This window comes from Sander lucioperca, chromosome 19 (genome assembly GCF_008315115.2).
Source record: "Sander lucioperca isolate FBNREF2018 chromosome 19, SLUC_FBN_1.2, whole genome shotgun sequence".
Lineage (NCBI taxonomy): Eukaryota > Metazoa > Chordata > Actinopteri > Perciformes > Percidae > Sander > Sander lucioperca.
The window spans coordinates 29478660-29497613 of record NC_050191.1 but is presented as its reverse complement, the minus strand read 5'-3'; the positions used below and the strand labels follow the sequence as shown (position 1 = coordinate 29497613).

The following is an 18954-nucleotide window of genomic DNA, read 5'->3' as shown; positions in this document are numbered from 1 at the left end:
ACAATGCTCGCCCCCACAGGGCGGGGTTTATCAGAGACTACCTCCAGAATGTGGGAGTGGAGAGGATGGAACGGCCTGCCAGCAGTCCTGACCTCAACCCCATTGAACACTTGTGGGATCAGCTTGGGCGTGCTGTTGGTACCAGAGTGACCAACACAACCACGTTGGCTGACTTGCGACAAATGCTGGTTGAAGAATGGGATGCCATCCCACAGTCATGTGTGACCAGGCTGGTGACCAGCATGAGGAGGAGGTGCCAGGCTGTTGTGGCTGTGTATGGTTCTTCCACACGCTACTGAGGCTCCTGTTTGTGAAATGAATAAATTGTTCAACTGCCAATATATCTTGTTTCTTCAAACTTCAATCATCCAATCCACCAAACACCAAACGAGTCAATGGCAGAATAACCTGTTTGGCAATGGCAGAGAAGATTTGGCAAATCTTTCATGGGCGCAAGCCACATACTCAGCGCTGCTGCTCATCCCACAAATGCATGTTCCTTACAAATGGGGCACCATTTGAAAGGGAACTAAACAGGCTTTCCAACGGTATTATAAAGATTTATTGCCAAAAAGCATTGTTACCACAGAGAAATAATCTACCAAACACAAATTTCCTCACTTTTTGTGCTAAGTTTAGTTATAAATGGTCATCACAGTTTCCCAGAGCACAAGGTGCTTTCATTGGTAATATGGTAAAAGAGATATCGGCACACTAAAACGTGTTTCATGCTTCTTGCGTTCAGCGCGTTCTGGACGGCGATATGATGCAAACGTGGCCTAGGCGACTGTGTGCGGAGGGTAGGGCTACACGATAGACCTGAAGATCTTTGACCGAACCCGACCCAACCCGTCGGGTCCCTTCGGGTTCAGTCTTAATTTCTATAATTTTACACGGGCTCGGGCCGGGCTCGGGCTTGTGCTCCAGGTTGCGTGGTAAATGAGGTGATGCGTTTCGATTAGCGCGAAAATGGATGCTGAGGAGGTGAAACGGAGGCTGGCCTCTGGACGGCTTATTTTATTGCTTTGTTCCAACTTCCAAGTGGCCTATAGCCTACGTTAGTCATGAATAAATTATGTTAAAAAATGTACTGTATAAATGACTCATTCTTGACAAAAGAGCTGTGTGCATGCAGAGAGGACAGATAAGCTTGTGCTTACGCGCTCTCAGTTACCGAAATTTGGCACCGTTTGATTTTACGTGAACCAATACTCGGTAATACCGACGTGATTCGGTTGGTACCGGTAAAAATACAGGGTTCGGTACCTAACCCTAGTGTCATGATTCTCCAAGTCCACGATTCGGTTTGACTTTAAATTTTGAGATCACGATTCACTTCAATTTTCGATTTAAATATTTTTTTCAACAGTGGCAAAGCTTCAATGCCACAATAAGAGCCACTAGATGGCTGAAGGGTACTTTGCAAGGACAGTTTGACTTTCTCAGAGTTTACAAGGTGCAATTAAATGCACCATGAAGTCCTGTTGGAGCCCACAGGCTTTACCATTGGCAAAATGTTGCCACACCGGTGACTTCAGGGAAACAGGAGGATTTTCCAGTTCTGTTTCTCCAATATCTCCGACTCCGACAGTGGTCATGGTGTCTGGAAAAGTGCAGCTGCAGGCTACTGGTAAGCTAACGTTACCCTGTGTCTTTAGCTGCAGGCTACTGGTAAAGTAACGTTACCCTGTGTCCTTGGCTGCAGGCTACTGGTAAGCTAACGTTACCCTGTGTCTTAAGCTGCAGGCTACTGGTAAGCTAACGTTACCCTGTGTCTTTGGCTGCAGGCTACTGGTAAGCTAATGTTACCCTGTGTCTTTAGCTGTATGCTACTGGTAAGCTAACGTTACCCTGTGTCTTTAGCTGTACGCTACTGGTAATCTAACGTTACCCTGTGTCTTTAGCTGTACACTACTGGTAAGCTAACGTTACCCTGTGTCTTTAGCTGTACACTACTGGTAAGCTAACGTTACCCTGTGTCTTTAGCTGTACACTACTGCTAAGCTAACATTACCCTGTGTCTTTAGCTGTACACTACTGGTAAGCTAACATTACCCTGTGTCTTTAGCTATACACTACTGGTAAGCTAACATTACCCTGTGTCTTTAGCTGTACACTACTGGTAAGCTAACGTTACCCTGTGTCTTTAGCTGTACACTACTGGTAAGCTAACGTTACCCTGTGTCTTTGGCTGTATGCTACTGGTAAGCTAACGTGACCCTGTGTCTTTAGCTGTACACTACTGCTAAGCTAACATTACCCTGTGTCTTTAGCTGTACACTACTGGTAAGCTAACGTGACCCTGTGTCTTTAGCTGTACACTACTGGTAAGCTAACGTTACCCTGTGTCTTTAGCTGTACACTACTGGTAAGCTAACGTTACCCTGTGTCTTTAGCTGTACACTACTGGTAAGCTAACGTTACCCTGTGTCTTTAGCTGTACACTACTGGTAAGCTAACGTTACCCTGTGTCTTTAGCTGTACACTACTGGTAAGCTAACGTTACCCTGTGTCTTTGGCTGTATGCTACTGGTAAGCTAACGTTACCCTGTGTCTTTGGCTGCATGCTACCGGCCAAAAAGCTTTGTTGTGTCTGTTGTTTTCTTCAGATGTGTGCAATTAGGCAGGGGTGGAGAGAGAAAAAAGTATGCAGATCCTCATTTCAATTGATTTTTTTCTAACACCCCTAGTAGTGCAGCTTTAAGTAAGTTATCAAATAAAACTGCCAAACATTTCTAGGCTCCAGCCTCTCAACTGTTGAGATGAGAATAACTGGCATTCTTCCTTATTTCCTAACATTTAATATATGAAACTCGAAGGGCATTCAGAGAGAGTAGAACTATAAATTACAAAGTATATGTGTGTAGAGGTTCAGGGGTTGAGGTGGTCTTCCTAGTTAACCTTTATTTGTAGCTTCACTTGGCCTGAGATCCCTTGAAACTTCTGTGTTATTGATAATGAGACATTAGAGTAATGTGATGAGTTTCATAACCAGCCAGTGTCTGGGCTGATTGCTCGTAATGATATTAAGTTTGGCTTGGGGACATTAAATCTGGCTTTGGGGGGTGAGTTTTTGAGACATGCAGGGTTCAGCGGTGGTGGCAGAGTCAGAGGAAATGAGCATCACAGCGGATGCCTCTAAAGGCCAGTGCCAGTTCAATTTGCCCTCTCTGGCTCCGCAGCCCTCTGGGAATACCGTATATCGCATTTCATCTTTGGTGGCTCTTCCAGAGTTTCAGATACTCCCAGTCCTACATTTCGTCTTGAGAGCAGGTCGTCTGATGCTTGATTGCAATCTCTGACTCTCTGAAAATTGTGAGTTTAACGGAAGTGCTTTGTCTGTGTGAGTGGCAGTGGCATTCGGAGGAAGAAAGTCTTCAGGAAATGTAAGATGAGCTGCAGTGCACACTAACGACATTACCAAGAAACCGGCTTTGGGGGCCTTAAAGCTTATTTGGTTCTCATGCGTGTCACCATGACAGCAGGAAGTTGAGATAAGATCGCCGTTCTCAATGCACTCAGGGACTGTGAAACTGAGGGATTGAAAACTTTCAGTCGAGATAATTTGACCCTTTTGTAAATCTGCTTTTACAGTAGGACTGGGTATCGCCACTGATTTCCTGAATCGATTAGATTCCGATTCACAAGTCTCGATTTGATTTCCAATTGAATTAGGAATATTTCAGTTACAATACCAATTTTGCTTGGATATGAACGAGATTCTCAGAACTAATTCTTTAAATTGTACAAGGATCCCTCTAACCAGGTGCAATATTAAAAACATGAATGTCGTTAAGAATTAACCTCAAAGCAGTTACATAGAGACAGAAGAAAGGTCCTTTCTTTAGTGCAGCGGGTGTGATGCAGAGATGGTATACCTAAAGTCAAACATCTGTGAAAATGGCCATGGCAGTTTTTTTCCTTTTCCTCGCCAAAATTTTTATTTACTACAACATATGCCAACTTTACACCAAATGACTTATCAAGCGAGTCCACTGAGAGTCTTGCTAGATTCTGGGTCTCCCGTCGTCTCCATCGTTTGGTGTAAGGTCATAAAACTCAGTCCCAGTCAGTCTTTATTCTGTCTTGATGTTCTGAAAAAGCATCCCATTGACTGCCATTCATTTTGACGCCACTTTGACAGAGAATAACTTTACATCTGAAGTGTTTAAAGACTCTATTTGTCCATTGTTTATTTCTAAAGAAACACGACAATGTACAAAAGGCTCCATTACCTTATATCTCACGTTATGGCTCCGTAGCAGACGTTTTTATAAAAATAGGCTAACGATTGGGTCATAACCACGAGACTTACTGTCTCATAGTAGAGGAATTACCGTATAGTACAGGAGAAGCTCTCAGGCAGTTTGGACTTCCATTAGCTGTTTAAGTTTAATTACTAATGTTAACTATCATTTTAGTGATCAATAATTAGCCTGTGTCTATGTTATCTCCTTACATATACCTACGCTCTCCGTCTCTGCTAGATTGGGAATGATTGAGATTTCTCTTGGCACAGCTACCAGAAGACTTCCAACTTTCAGACAGGTTGCTCACGTCACATCTACGTCTTCAAGCTCAGTTGGAGGCTGCTCAGTAACGCTCAGCCATCACCGGGAAAGATCTTCTGATATCCTTCACTGGTCTCCGTCCAGAGCAACGGGATCTGTTGGTCCATTATATACTGTCTATGCGTAAATCATGTGAACATTGTCAACAACCAATGGGTGCTCTCCCTCCAGCTCCAAACAGGAAGCAGCAAACGGCTAGAACCAGTGTTGTTTATGTTTGATATGGCGCCGTGCTAAGCGCTAAAGAGGGAAAATTGCTGATTTTCAACCCTTCTGAAGCGAGTCATCCAACGGGAGTTTTACCAGCGGATAAACTCAGACCTCCAGGTACTGGAGACATTCATCTGCATGTACGGCAGAACAGAAAATCTGCAAACTTTCCCTCAAGTTACCAGCTAATGCTAGCGGTAGCTAGCTAGCTTGGTTACATTTTTCAAAACAAATCTAGTTGTAGTCTTGCAATGTGTGACCCTGCAAGATCCCCAGTCTTTACATATGATGACCGTCTTTAACGTGAGATGTGAGCTGGTGTCAGCCTTTAGTCTTTTCAGAGACTTCTACTGTCTGGTAGGCTTTACATTCCTTAGATAGTCTAGTTTCATTTCAATGAAAAAAAAAATCGATGATTTTCAAGATCAATTTCAGTCTGAAAATCAGTTTTTTTTTAAAACCCAGCTTTATTTTACAGACCATTATTTCTAACAGCAATGGGGAATATGGTGTGCTGGATTGCACTATGAAGTATCTGGTAACTTTCTCGACAAAATGTCAGTTCTTGCAGTTTGTGGTGCAGAGCAGGCATGCTGAGTGTACACAAAGAAGTCAATTTGGTAGTTAGAGCACAAGATAAATGGCAACAGAAGAAATCCAATTTCAGCTGTGAAAAACCTTATCGTTATATGATGAATAAACAAGAGTCCTATGATGGATGAAGATGAACATGTATATGTAAAATAATTTACAAGCTGATTTAGTAGTCTAGCTTTATTATACTTTATGTTTTCTATGTGATAAACTATCTAGCTAAACTGCAACGCATGAAATCTGCATGAAAGATTCCAGATTCATTCAAGGCATATAGAGGGAAAAGTATTTTTTACTGCCAACCCGATTTGTTAGTTGTGTCAGATTCCAGTTCAGTCAGTAGAACTTCATAATGTTCACACAAACCTACTCTGAGAATTACAAAACAGCCCTGCTCTCTGCTCGAGTGGCCACAAAGAGCTTCGTCAGTACATCTCTGCTTCTCTTTCTCCTTACTCACCAGCTCCGCTCCGTTCCCCAGGGAGAAAGAAAACCAATAACGAGTGATGACGACATTGCTCGAGCTTTCTTCCTGCTGTACAGCTTTGTATGAAGCACACGGCAGGCAGGTGGGGAGAGGATGCTTGGCGTGTTGAGCGCTGAGTCAGCCCTAAGTTGAGAAGTAGAGATACTCGGTCCGAGGAAGTTTGCGATGGTGGTTAGGTCAAACAAACACAGGACTTTCATCCGGAAAAGACCTGTGTTCGTGTCCTGTGTAAAACCAAATCAGTGTATATATATGTATTATCATATAGTTTTTTAAAGTCCCGTAGGCTATGTATGTTAGCTGTCTTAGGTAAAGTTCCTTAAAGCTTTAGTGTGTAACTTTTTGATATTAATAAACGTCCGTTACATTCAAGCCATTACCAAATGAGTTGCTACAAAGCTAATTAAGACTATCAGCTCCACACAACTCTCTCTGGATCTCTCAGTATGGCTATGTTCAGCGCGTGATCACGGAAGGCTTGTATCATGTGGACGCTCCGACAGTGTTGTTGTCATTACTTAGAATTCCTCAACTACGCACTATAGCTTTAAGTAACATTTATGCAACTTTCTCAGCTAACACCACAAACGTTAGTATTTGAACCTAAACCCCAATCTTTTACTTAATCTAACCCAACTAACGTTTGTTTTGTTTGAATTCACAACGGGACTCCCAGAGCGTTAAAAAGGGGTCTTTACTTTGGGTAGCTCACCTGGTGGAGCGGGCGCCCATATAAAGAGGTTTACTCCTCGACACGTGCCGCGAGTTCGACTCCGACCTGCGACCCTTTGCTGTATGTCATTCCCCCTGTCTCTGCCCTTTCATGTCTTTAGCTGTCCTGTGAAAATAAACGCCTAAAATGCCCCAAATAATAACAAAAAAGTGACGCCAAGGGGTCCAGACCAAGTTAACGGCGACCGTTACCATGTCAGTAGATGATAAGATAACAAATTTAAAACAGTTGGTTCCAGTCAACCACCTGTTCTGTAACTCAGTACAATCTGCCATTGAGCATTTCTTTCAACTGTCTTACATCAGCACGGTGGCTCAGTGGTTAGCGCTTCTGCCTCACAGCAAGTAGGCACTGCACAGTTCGCTGTGAAATGTGAATTCTGTGTGGAGTATGCATTTTCTCCCCACATTCGCGTGGGTTTCCTCCAGGTCCTACGGGTCTGGTTTCGTCCCACCATAAAGACATGCATGCTAACTAGGACTACAGTTGAAAAAACTTTGCCACCTGGTTAACACTGGCACATTTCCAGAAATGTTGATTAATGTGCATTGTCCTTAAAAGAGCCACCTTGACGTCACCTATTGGTTTGTGGACTACTGTTTAAAGCCTCGAGTTTGGCCTTTGGCGAGAGGGAGGAGCAAGGCGGGACAGTAATTTACCAAATGAACAGCCTGCTGTATTGATGAAGACTTGAAACTAGCGACCAAGAACATATGTTGACCGAAGTAATAAACCAAGTGAGGAATGGGGTCTTTTTTCTCAAAGACTTCTATAGAAACAGACTTATTTTTGTTTTTATAAAGGTTCTTTTTTTGGCATTTAGGCCTTCATTGTGACACTATATAATGTTTTTTTCTGTGTTATCTCAGTTCTGTTCCCATTAAAACGTTGAGTAAGTTTTAAGTTGATTTCAAAAAAAAAAAAAAGTAGGCAATATTAAATGTGAGTCAGTGAGTGTTATCCACTTCTCTTATGCTAATGTACCCGACAGATGTGACAAGATAACAATAAATGGAGCACCATCTCTGGTCCATCGTGACATTTCATCGCTGCTTCCCGCATAAGATGGCATTTGTTATTTTAATGAATGAATTAGTCTCTTCTGACCCGCACGTATCCTGCTGTGTTTTCGTCAGTGTCTATGGCAACCCAAAGGGATGTGACAGCAACCAAGGGGTCCTAAACATTCAATGTTGCATGTTATTCTATTAATTCTACACCATGGAAATGATCTTTCCATCAGCCTTTTATCGCCTAACACACTTGCTGTACCGTCGCAGTATGAAATCTTTTTTGGATAAAGAAAAATATAAATTTCCCTCAGAATTTCATGTTCTGTTTGAGGTTTTAGAAAAATGTTTTCATTGAAACGCATTTTAAGGCACATGTTGTTTTAGCTTTTTATCTCTTTGGGACTCTTTTTGTCCACTGGACTGTCAGTAAAGTATATTATATTATTATAAAGTACGCTTTGCAGAAAGACAGACTCTTATTATTTAGGGCTTGGTTAAAATAATCGATTCTCCAATTAAAATCAATCTTTGTTTGTTTGATCTGACATCAATTAATAAAATCCTGATATCAATATTTTTTAATATCTGCCTTTTCACCAAGGATGTAAAACCCACCACAAACATTTCGGGGGTCAGTTGTTAATGTAAACGTGCACACGTAGGTGTGTGCGTACGTGTGTGCATGTGTGCGGTCTATATGTCATGTTCTGTAGTAGTGGTGGCATTTTACTTGATGTGCTGAGACATATGGACGATGAGCTGTGTTGTACTCAGCCATAGTTGAGGCTTGCATATCTAGATACCCTTTAAAATGATGAGTGACTTGTCTCTCTTCACATCAGTTCTCTCAGCATTTAGCAGCAGACATGTAATTTGCTTTGAAGTAGTTGTAAGAAAGGTGTGAATGATAAAGAAAAAAATGCTCTATTATCACTTTAGTTGTAGTATCTTTCAGGCATTTTCTGGGGACTTCTTTTTGTCCCATCTTTTGGGAGGAAGCTCTGCTGGCATCTGTGATCATGGCTTAATTAATCTGCATTCTTTGGCTCTCTTGTTGGCTGGTTGTCGTCTGTTATTTTCCTCCTTCAGTGCTCGCCAGGGGGACAGATTTTTAAAATAACTTTGGCTTGGGCTGGGACTGACTTGTCAGTATGAAACTAAAAGACCTAAGGAATCCATTGGTACCAACAATGTTATGCTACTGTTGTTGTTGTTGGGAAGGGGGTTAAAAAACACCCCAAAGAAAGGCTACATTTTGGCGAGGGAAACACATTTATAAGAAGTCCTTTGGACTCTCACCTCAAGATATCTGAATGAAATGTCTCTCAATGCTGATGGACTGTAGAGTCTGCCGTAGTGTGTTCATGTTAAATAAAAAGTTCATTAATCTATACGCTTTGGGGTCAATTGTTAATGTAACATTAATACTTTTAATAATGCACCAGGTAACAGGGAACCTTATACAATTGTCTTTTATATCCAAGCAAATCGAATCAAATCGATACCCAGCCCTATTCAACTTTCTGTCGTTTCCCCTCAGTGTCTCTGACTGGAGCGGCAAATCAATAGAGCAAAAGTTACATAATCACTGGAGAAATATAGCCATTCATTATGTGAACTCTACTGAAACTAGGTTTCAAGATATTCGTAGTGCTGTGTACGCCAAATTCGTACCCTACCTTTGTTATGTCACTGAAAAATAGAAAGTCAGACAGTTTCGGCCTCTCTTTAGGTGGCAGGATTGAAAAATCAATCATCCTAAACATTTGTTGTGTTCTGATTTCAGAATGGGGAAGACAGTTGGAGAACAATTGGATACAAAAGTTTGTATTGTCTGTTTGGGTTTATCGTTGGGTTTTGATCTGGGTTTGTTTCTCTTTTCTGTTAATAGGGAACACAAGTTTTATTGATTATTATCACCTCCCTTGTACAAGATGATTGGTTATTTCTGCAGACACAACCTCAGGCAATGGGAATATATTCTATCTTTTTCTTTAATGGGGGAAAAATGCATTATTTAATGCCAGTTAGATGTGCCTCACATAAACGCAAGCTATAGCATTCTTAGACAACTTGAGTAATGGCTACCAGCACTTCACAGTTATAGTCCTAATGACTTTGGCATTTTAGGTTGAGCTACTATCTCACTGGCCTACAAATCTGCTACGAGCTAACTTATATCATCCTGAGCACCGTATAGAGCAGGAATCTTCAACAGGGGGTCCAGGACCCCTAGGGGGATCCTCAGAGTCAATGCAGGGGGGCCGCCAAATTATTGATAATTTTTGAAAGTTTTTTTGAAAATTAGAAAAGTCTTAACATGGATCCAACATATTATTAGCAAATATAAATCCCCATTGCTTCCTGGCCTGTAGGTAAGCTACAGGGTTCATACGTTTTGAAAAAACCTGAAAAAGTTTTGGAATTTGAAAAATGCTAATTCCAGGCCTGGAAAGGTTTTGGACTTGGTTTTTTTTTTTTTTTTTTTTAACACAGCATAATAATATGTGATTAATAAATGTATTTCACGTCGTTTTAACCTCAACGTTCTGTTCGGGGCGCGATATTACGACTCCCACTATGAATTCAATTCAATTCAATTTTATTTATAGTATCAAATCATAACAAGAGTTATCTCGAGACACTTTACAGATAGAGTAGGTCTAGACCACACTCTGTAATTTACAAAGACCCAACAATTCCAATAGTTCCCCCAAGAGCAAGCATTAGCAGTGGCTATTGCGACAGTGGCGAGTAGGGCTGAACGATTTTTGAAAATAATCTAATTGCGATTTTTTTCCCAAATATTGCGATTCAATTTTTTTTTTTAAGCTTTGTCTTCTGTATTATTCAACAAAGACAAACAATAAATCATTTTATAGTATGAACAACACACAATTACACACTAGACAGTTAAAAAAGTAAAAATATAGTATATATACACACACACAACAGTGTATTTTTTACAGTGCACAGAGAGGAGCTGCCTCCAGCCCCTCCCCCTCGTGAAGTTGCGTGCTGCCGTGTGCACTTGTTCAGAGAGGCTATCGTTACGTTAGCATGTTGCTGGTGTTCTTGTTCAGAGAGGCTATCGTTACGTTAGCATGTTGCTGGTGTTCTTGCCGTGGGATTAACTGTACTAATAAAACTGTTGAAACACCGCGGCCACGCTGCTGTGAAAGCTCCCCGAACGTCATTTATCAGAGTCTGGTTGTTACCCCTCTCAGTGGCAGCTCCTCCACTCATATCTTTATAACGGAGCTAACCGCTAACCGGAGCTAACAGCTAATTAGAGCTAGTTGCCAACCGAGCCTTGAGTTCTGTGTTCCTGTATCCATTAACTGCACATATGGACTCGACCAGAATAAAACCCTTCATTTTATTAAAATGGCTGTAAAAGTTTTAAACTACAACTCAGAGTTGTTTGAATGACAGAAATCAGCTCAAGGTACGACGTAGCGTTAGCGTGCTAGTTGATGCTTTCTCTACGGAGTGCAGACTGATTTGCTCTCGCGAGTCATGTGACCAAATCGCAGCCTTTGCGATTAGGAAATCGCGTTTTAACATATCGCGATATTATCGCAAATGCAATTAATCGTTCAGCCCTAGTGGCGAGGAAAAACTCCCTTTTAGGAAGAAACCTCGGCAGACCCAGACTCTTGGTGGGCGGTGTCTGACGGTTGGGGTTCTGACGGTACGGGATGTAGCGTGGCACAGCAGAGCATGGGTGGACACGGTGGACGCAGCAGGACGTAGCCGGGCATTGCAGGGAATCGCAGAGCGTAGCAGGGTGTAGCAGGTCCATAGCCACAGCTGCACCCAAGACCCAGGTCTTGGTGTCGCCCTAATCCGTGGCGATGTTCTGGGCACCACATACATTGTAATTCATTTTATTGTTAAACCTCTGAGGGTAAACTTTAACACAGATTTGTATTCTTATTGTATAATGTCGACTAACATTTTCAGGAATACAGTCATGGAAATTTGGAAGTCATGGAAAAGTCATGAAAAAGTATTGTTTAAAATGCGTATGAACCCTGAAGCTAGTCACTAAGGTAGCCATCCCCAGATACAGTTCATCCTAAGGATTCACTGTGCCACATGTATGTGTAACATTAAAACATTATTTATAAAATAATGCCAACAATCATTAGGCTACTTTAATAGCTTAGTATTTTATGCACAATGGTATGTATAAAGGCTTCAGGCGGCCCTACTTTAGGGGTGGCAGTAGCTCAGTCGGTAGGGAGTTGGGTTGGGAACCGGAGGGTCGCTGGTGCACGAATACGTCCTGAGCATGTGAGTGTGTATTTCAGGCCTGTGTGTAGTGATTTCTAACAGAGTGTAAATTGTAATTTCCCCACTGGGGATTAATAAAAAGTATATTTTTTCTGCTCCCTGCTCCGTCTCTAAGCTAAGGGGTCCTTAGCTTAAAAAACATTGAAGACCCTTGGTGTAGAGACATGTACACACTCCGTATTTATTAAGTCCACAGAGCTGCTTAACTTAAGCAGTCATCGCTGGAGAAAATGGAAAATGAATCGAGCCAATGTTTAGAGAGCAGTCTGCATCGTTGCCAAGTACATTTAAAGAGCAGGAATTTGGCCCAGAAGAAAATACAGTTTGGCAGAATTTCCAAAACCTGCACTAGAATCCAAACTATGAGAAACTGTCTACTAGTTTATTTCCCAAATCCACTGATTGGGTTAACTTTGCCTACCAATCGGAAGGTTGGTGGTTCGATCCCTGGCCCTGCAGTCGCATGTTGAAGTGTCCTTGGGCAAGACACTGAACCCCGAATTGCTCCTGATGCTGCTCCATCGGTGGATGTGTATCTGATGAGCAGGTGGCACCTTGTATGGCAGCCTCGGCCACAGTGAATGAATGTGTGCGTACGGGGAAGGGTTTCTGTACAATGTAAAAGTGCTTTGAATAGTCGTTAAGACTTTATAAAGCACTATATAAATAGTTTATTTACATTTAAAAGAAATCTGTTCAATAAGAGCAAGACAGCATGAGCCACACTACTTCCAACATGTTATTCATCTAAAATTGAAAGTAACCTCTGTATTGAGTAAGAAGCTACACTTTAAAAACTGACCGCACATCAGAGGTTTCACCAAGTAGTCGTCTCTTAAAACGGCAACACCATATTTACATTTCCATATATGTTTCTTTAGCTGTGTTGACCTTGTCTTGTCCAAAAGTTGAAGATAATCAATTTACAAGGATGCTTAACAAAGGAAAGCAGCATAAGCACGTATAACCAGAGGATTTTTTGCTTTGTAAATAATCAGTCGAATGATTCCCCTTTTTGCTGGGAACCCCCTCAAGGACCCCTGCATGTCCCCTAACCCCACTTTTGAAACCACTGGATTAGTCGATTAGTAGACCCAATCACACAATTTAACAACGCTGAGCAAACGGGGCCGAGGAACAACTTCATATACTCTCATCTCCTTCATCTAAAATGTATGTCTGATGCTGTCATATGTCAACACTTAACTAACGTTAGCTTGGAGAGCTAATTCACCTGTTGGGCCACAGACTAAAGAAAATGACACCATCCAAACTAGCAGTCAGCCCGACCGGCGGTGACGGGTTGCTGCTCCTAACGCTTGATTTGGTTTATCAAAGACGCTAGCTAATCAAACACAGAACAGAAAATAAGCACAGCAGAGACCACAGATTGTTCAGACCTCCATGTTTAAATATATATCTTTAAATGTTACGTAAAGTAACGGCTGAAAATGACAACAGAAATAAACGTGAAAAGTTTGCAGATTTCACATATTTCAGCAATACAAATTGACGGCCATGTGTCTACCTGAAAGTGATTTTTGTGTTAGCCCGATGTCATGGTGATTCAGTTCATAAACTAGAGATGGTCCGATACCAAAGTTCAGAACTACATCTGGAAGTCAATCCAGCAACTTGTTATCTAATTGATTGGAAGAGCATGTGGCGTTTGAGTGAATGTTGGTTGCTGGGATGTCCAATGAGAAGTGTGGGGGTCTATTTCGTGGCTATGGGTAAAAGGACCTAATGCTGAAGGAAGGGTAGTCATTTTCTGCAGAAAAATACTCAGGGTCTTTCGATTGAATAAAGATCTTATTATTGCACCATCCGGTCTCCCTGAAGATTCTTTGATTCGACAAATCCACCTAAGAAAATCCACAACAGTACAGAAAAAGGTTTCTATACATGGTTGAGTAAGTAATGAGTAACGGCTACAGTCGACTTTGCAAAAACCTGTTGACGTTTAGAAATGAGCAGCTTTGAAACCTCCCAGTGTTGATGTTTGTAGAGTCACGGACACTTTCCTCCCGGATCAAAGAGCTTGTTAGCGTATATAGGCTCGGTGGGGTGACCTGCTGTCGGTGAGGTGAGCACGGCTCAATCAGATTCAGGGAAAAAGGCAGAGGAATGGATGGACAATTAGTCGAGGATCAAAGCAGTCCTCTATCATCCGAGTGCACCACTCTCATTACACACACCGCCGTCTAACCAGGAAGGTAAATGAGATCGGTAGATCAAAGTCGCTTTATAAAAACGTCAAAATCACGTGCTTATAGTCCTGCAGAAACGCACACACCGAAGACATACAAATCAGGTTTTTAACATCCTCTGTATTCATTCAGGTGAAGGAACCGTCACCACCTGAATCTTTACTTAAAGGGGAAATGAAACGTCCATGTTTTTGCACTGGTAGTAGCTACATATATAAAAAAAATTACCTTGCCTAAAATTTTATTTTAAAAAGTTGTTAAAACCACAGATATGACAAAATTATTTTCGTAATTTCTAGCTAGCTATCTACCTAGCAAGTCGCCATTTTGGTGTGACGTCACAGTCTACGTAACAGGGTTGGTTGGTTCTGTTGGTGAGTGAAGAGAGTGAAGCGTTCCCGGACCGTACTGAATACGCACTTGATTTTAAATGGAGGAAGACGAACTTGAAAGACCTGTTGAGTCCGTGTGTCCCATTGCGTACGCATTTGAGCCGATACGGCGTGGGAACCGAGCAGTGGTACGTCGATATGTCGAACAGCCGGTGGTGGTTTGGGGCGAAGAGCGGGTTGGCAACGCTACCTGGTGTCAGTGTGGCTGTTGTACTGCGATGCCCACCGTGTCGGAGTCCATCTGCTGTCAAGAGGCTGATCTTGACCATGTATTGCGTGGTCAATCCTGCATCACTATGGCGCGCACATTTGCCATACTGTGCCGGGAGGTAGACGTGTTGGAAGTGGCAATGCTTTCCCTGAAGGATGTCAGAGCGGAGACACTGGAGCGTCCCATCAATAGCTGGTAAGTCAAGCTAGCTTCAACCGCTGCCGAATGGTCCGATAAGGTTAACTGTATGCAGTAACGTTACAGCAAATACATTCTAACTTACATGGTGTTGACAAGAGACAGGAATATGATGGCAGACATCGCGAACAATGTTTCCATGTGCAGTTTGTTTACATATAACGTTAGACGTCGTCTTTTTATCTAGTACTAATAAACTTCACCAAATTAGCTAAACACTAAGTTAGCATGAGTTAGTTAATGCTTACAACTGTTAGCTAATAATGACTGTACCTAACGTTAGCTAGTTGTTTGCGGTCAAAACACCGTGGTGTAGACAGTTTGATGTCGGGATATTCCTACATTCAGCCAGGTTTATTGTCAATAACTTTTGACTGAGATCATCACTAACGCAGCCATATTCTGTAATCTGACAGAAATTATTCACCCTCTTGTAATTGATAGCAGATACAAATAATACATAATGTAATGTGCTAGATTACATCACCAACGTTATTCTGCAGTGCAAAACCCATAAAGACAAACTGTATTGAACAGAATTCTGTGGCCTTGTGGTGAAAACAACAATCAGCAGACCTCCCCTGGTAACTGACTGTCACTTTATTCTGAAAGCTTGTTACACAGCCAGATGTAAACAACTATTTTATGAACTAAATCATGTGGAACTGCATGAATAGCTAACAGTTCTGGAGAGTAAATGTATGAATACATGTAGTTATACTAAACTACTAAAAAATGTGTACATATACATTACAAAATAAGTGTTTTATAAGGCCATGAAATGTACAAAAAAAATATTATTTGAAACCTAACCAATACATTTCTTTTTTTTCATCAGTCTCTTTAGGTTGACTGCATACCGGCAGTTTACCCTTTGGGCCAGAGGGCATTTGGGGAAGAAGAACCGGATTCCGATTCCAGCCTGTGTTGTTGGCTCCATCAGGGCTGTTTTTCCATCCCTGGAATATCATGGTTTTGAATATGCATATGATGAATTTTAAGTTGCATTCAAAGATTGCCATTAAAGAGGATTTATTGTAACATTTCATCAAGTGGTTTAATGGGCATTTAAATTCTATTTAGTAGTTTTGAGAAGCCTTGAGAGCTTCTTCAGACTTGCACTAATAATGTACTTTAAATAATGGGAAATTTACAATGTAAATCCATTTAACTCATTTAGAAAATAAATGCTGTAAATTAATTCTAATATACAGTGTAATCATGGAACAATTAAGGAAATTAACAATCAAGGAAAAAAACAATTTTGACAAGGATAGTGTTAGTCACTTTAACATGTTAATAAACTTTGTGTTGTTCTTTCTGCTCTTTCTCAGTCAGGGTTTGTTACTCTGTTACGGGACTGTGAGGATGCGAATCTGCTCAGGTGCTTGGCAACAGACACCGCTTTCTCTGGTTTTTCCACACCTTTGTGCTGGGCCAGCGTGATAACAGTCTCCGTTTTCAGCTCCTGCAGTGTTGCCCGGATGGATGTCGACTTGCACCTATTGATCACTCCTGCCACTATGTTCTTCCTGAAGGTATAATCCTTGTCCACCTTCAGTGGGGTCACCACATACTGTTGAGCAGACTTGGAGTACTGGTGTTTATGTTGCTCCTCACCTTCCTTTGTTTTAGCTGTCTTCCGGTCCACATTACTGTTGTGATCCATAGCAGCAACCCGCAGACGTGCCTCCAAACTCTCCCTCAGAAACTTCTTCCTCTTTGTGGCGTACTTCGTGTACAGGGAGTGAAGACTCTCTAGCTGTCCTGTGTGAATGCCCAGTGTGGTCTTCTCCAATTTCTTCAGGAGCTGCTTGTCAAGCACTATCTTCTGCAGGTGCTGAAAGGCAGCAGAGCTAGGGAGGAGCCATGGACGCTGACTCTCTTCCTCAGGGGTGTAGGTACGGTGCTCACACCTGGTCATTGTCTCACCAGATACCCAATGGTGCACATTGGTAATGTGATGCAGGATTGAGATCCACTTCTCTTTCAACTTAGTCACACTTCCCTCACATGTTGTGACACAAAACCAGAGGTGGTTTGTGATCATTCTGATCCACTCAAACAACTCTTCGTTGTGGCACTGCAGCAGTCGTTTTTTTACAGACTTAACAATGTGCCAGAGGTCATATTCATGCTGTATAGATTTATATTCCTGACGCATGACTTTCTGCACTGATGGGTGGCAGTCGGTTGCCAAAACAGATATGGTCACACCATATTCTCCCAACTTGGAAAGGCACCTTTCCATACCATCCACCTCAAGCCAATAACTGTTCTTCACCTCTGTGACTTGAACAGTTTCCTGTGCCACCACCAACTTCGACTTGATGTCCAGGAGTGAGTAGGTTCCATATGAGGCGTTGTGACCTGGACTGTCATATCTGGAGTCTCCTGACACGATGAGCCGCTCATCACCTAAGGCACTCAGTACAGCCTCATTGTGTACTGTCCAGGTATTGTTGACCTCTGGGATGACATAGGCCTTCTATATGCTGAACCACTGTCTTTTTGAGATGGTTTCCAGACCAATGGTGTCGCACACCTCCATGAATGGACTGCACTCATTTCCAGTGACAAATACAGCAGCAGGTACAGAAACATTGCATTCCATAATTCCTCTAACTAAAGGCTGAGAATGCCACATAAAATCATGGCCATCAATGCATTCTGTGTTGATCCTAAGCCCAAATCCACTTTTGGAGACTGCCGGTGGCCTCACCAAACATTTGCCACAGCCTTCCCAATGACACACGTGAAAGAGCTTCAACAATTCTCCTGTCGACACAATACTTTTTCGCTCTTGTGAGACATTTGTTTCCTCATCCTCAACATCACTGAAACTTTGATCCTCATCACTGATGCTTTCCTCTCTACCCAACTCAAACTCATCTTCATTGCAATTATCTTGACTCTCTTCCATTAAACTTTCTACCTCAGACTCTTCACAGCCCTCACTGCTAAGTTCCAGATCTTGCTGAGATGACAGTGCCGTAGCTGGGGAGAAGCCTTCCACAGAAGTAAAATATGAATGGTCATTTTTTATTATGTAGTTGTTAAGTATGTCATCTGTCAAAGTGCCTGTGCAAATGTACTGCTTATTGCCTCCCTCTTCTGTTTCCTGTTCAGGGGGATCGGTCTGGGTGCTGACACTGACTGTCGAGAGGATGTGGACACTGCCTATCTCCTGCTCTATCTCCTTACAGATGTCAGCTTCTGGGAAATTGCTACTGGCCACCAGACGCATGCATGTCTGCCTAACCTGTAAACACATTTACTGTTTTTAGGTACCCAACTGATATTGACAGCCTTATCATGGAATACTTTGTACTCAGATCCTGACTATTGGTTTAAAGCATATAAAAGAATCTTATACTGAAACACTGTTTCTTGTTGTTTTATTCTTACAATAACCATGTAATAATAATACTTTTTGATTCAATGTCCATACCAGTTATGTGCTGTAATTGTTGATTAAATCAGTAAAATTACTTTTATTTGGTGTTTTATTAACATAAGAGTAAAATGTGTAACACTAGGGATGTTTGTTACGCTTCTGAGGGATGTTAAATATATATATATATATATATATATATATATATGACATCAGCCAATCAAAAAGGCTTATTTTGTTGCGAGCCAATTCAGGGTGGTAAAACCTGGAGTCTGGAGTGAAGTGTAAGCCTGACTGCTATGGAAAGTTGAGTCACGGTAAGAAATATTTCTTCGAGGTTTCCATCAACTGTGTTGACCTTCTCTGGCTAGTGAATGAAATTAGGATGTGAGTTTTAGGTGAATGCTTTCAGGTGTTCTAATGGTTGTTTATTTTGAATTTGAATTTTTTTGCTGCTATGGAAATATTTAGGCTAGGGGGACGTGTTTTGGGTTGGGAGGGGTAACTTAAATAATAATAAATAAATACACAAATACACATACTTGAAATAACTATATACATAAATGTATAGAAATAAGTCATTATAAACTGCACAGGGTGTGATATGCATAAGCATATCACACCCTGTGCAAAGCAAAAACA

The 18954-nt window shown here is 41.7% G+C and overlaps 2 protein-coding genes and 1 long non-coding RNA gene across 3 annotated transcripts in view; all 3 read left to right on the top strand.

The window, feature by feature from the left end:
- mei4 (meiosis-specific, MEI4 homolog (S. cerevisiae)) overlaps nucleotides 1-18954 on the top strand; it is a 73217-nt gene that overhangs the window by 33132 nt on the left and 21131 nt on the right. The window lies entirely within an intron of this gene.
- On the top strand, nucleotides 14529-16008 carry LOC116045415 (P2X purinoceptor 7-like). Its single transcript, XM_031293061.2, has 2 exons — nucleotides 14529-14915; nucleotides 15757-16008. Exons 1-2 carry the CDS (start codon nucleotides 14548-14550, stop codon nucleotides 15917-15919), a joined length of 531 nt encoding a protein of 176 aa, XP_031148921.1. The 5' UTR covers nucleotides 14529-14547; the 3' UTR covers nucleotides 15920-16008.
- LOC118493806 lies at nucleotides 16312-18299 on the top strand. The gene is made up of 2 exons (XR_004895826.1): nucleotides 16312-17938; nucleotides 18048-18299. It is a non-coding gene; the product is annotated as an uncharacterized LOC118493806 (long non-coding RNA).

Excerpts from the sequence above, each read along its gene's own strand:
- LOC116045415 (XM_031293061.2), top strand. The coding sequence starts at position 14,548 with ATGGAGGAAGACGAACTTGAAAGACCTGTTGAGTCCGTGTGTCCCATT. Across the intron at positions 14,916-15,756 it reads GAGCGTCCCATCAATAGCTG|TCTCTTTAGGTTGACTGCAT; the intron begins GTAAGTCAAGCT and ends TTTTTTCATCAG.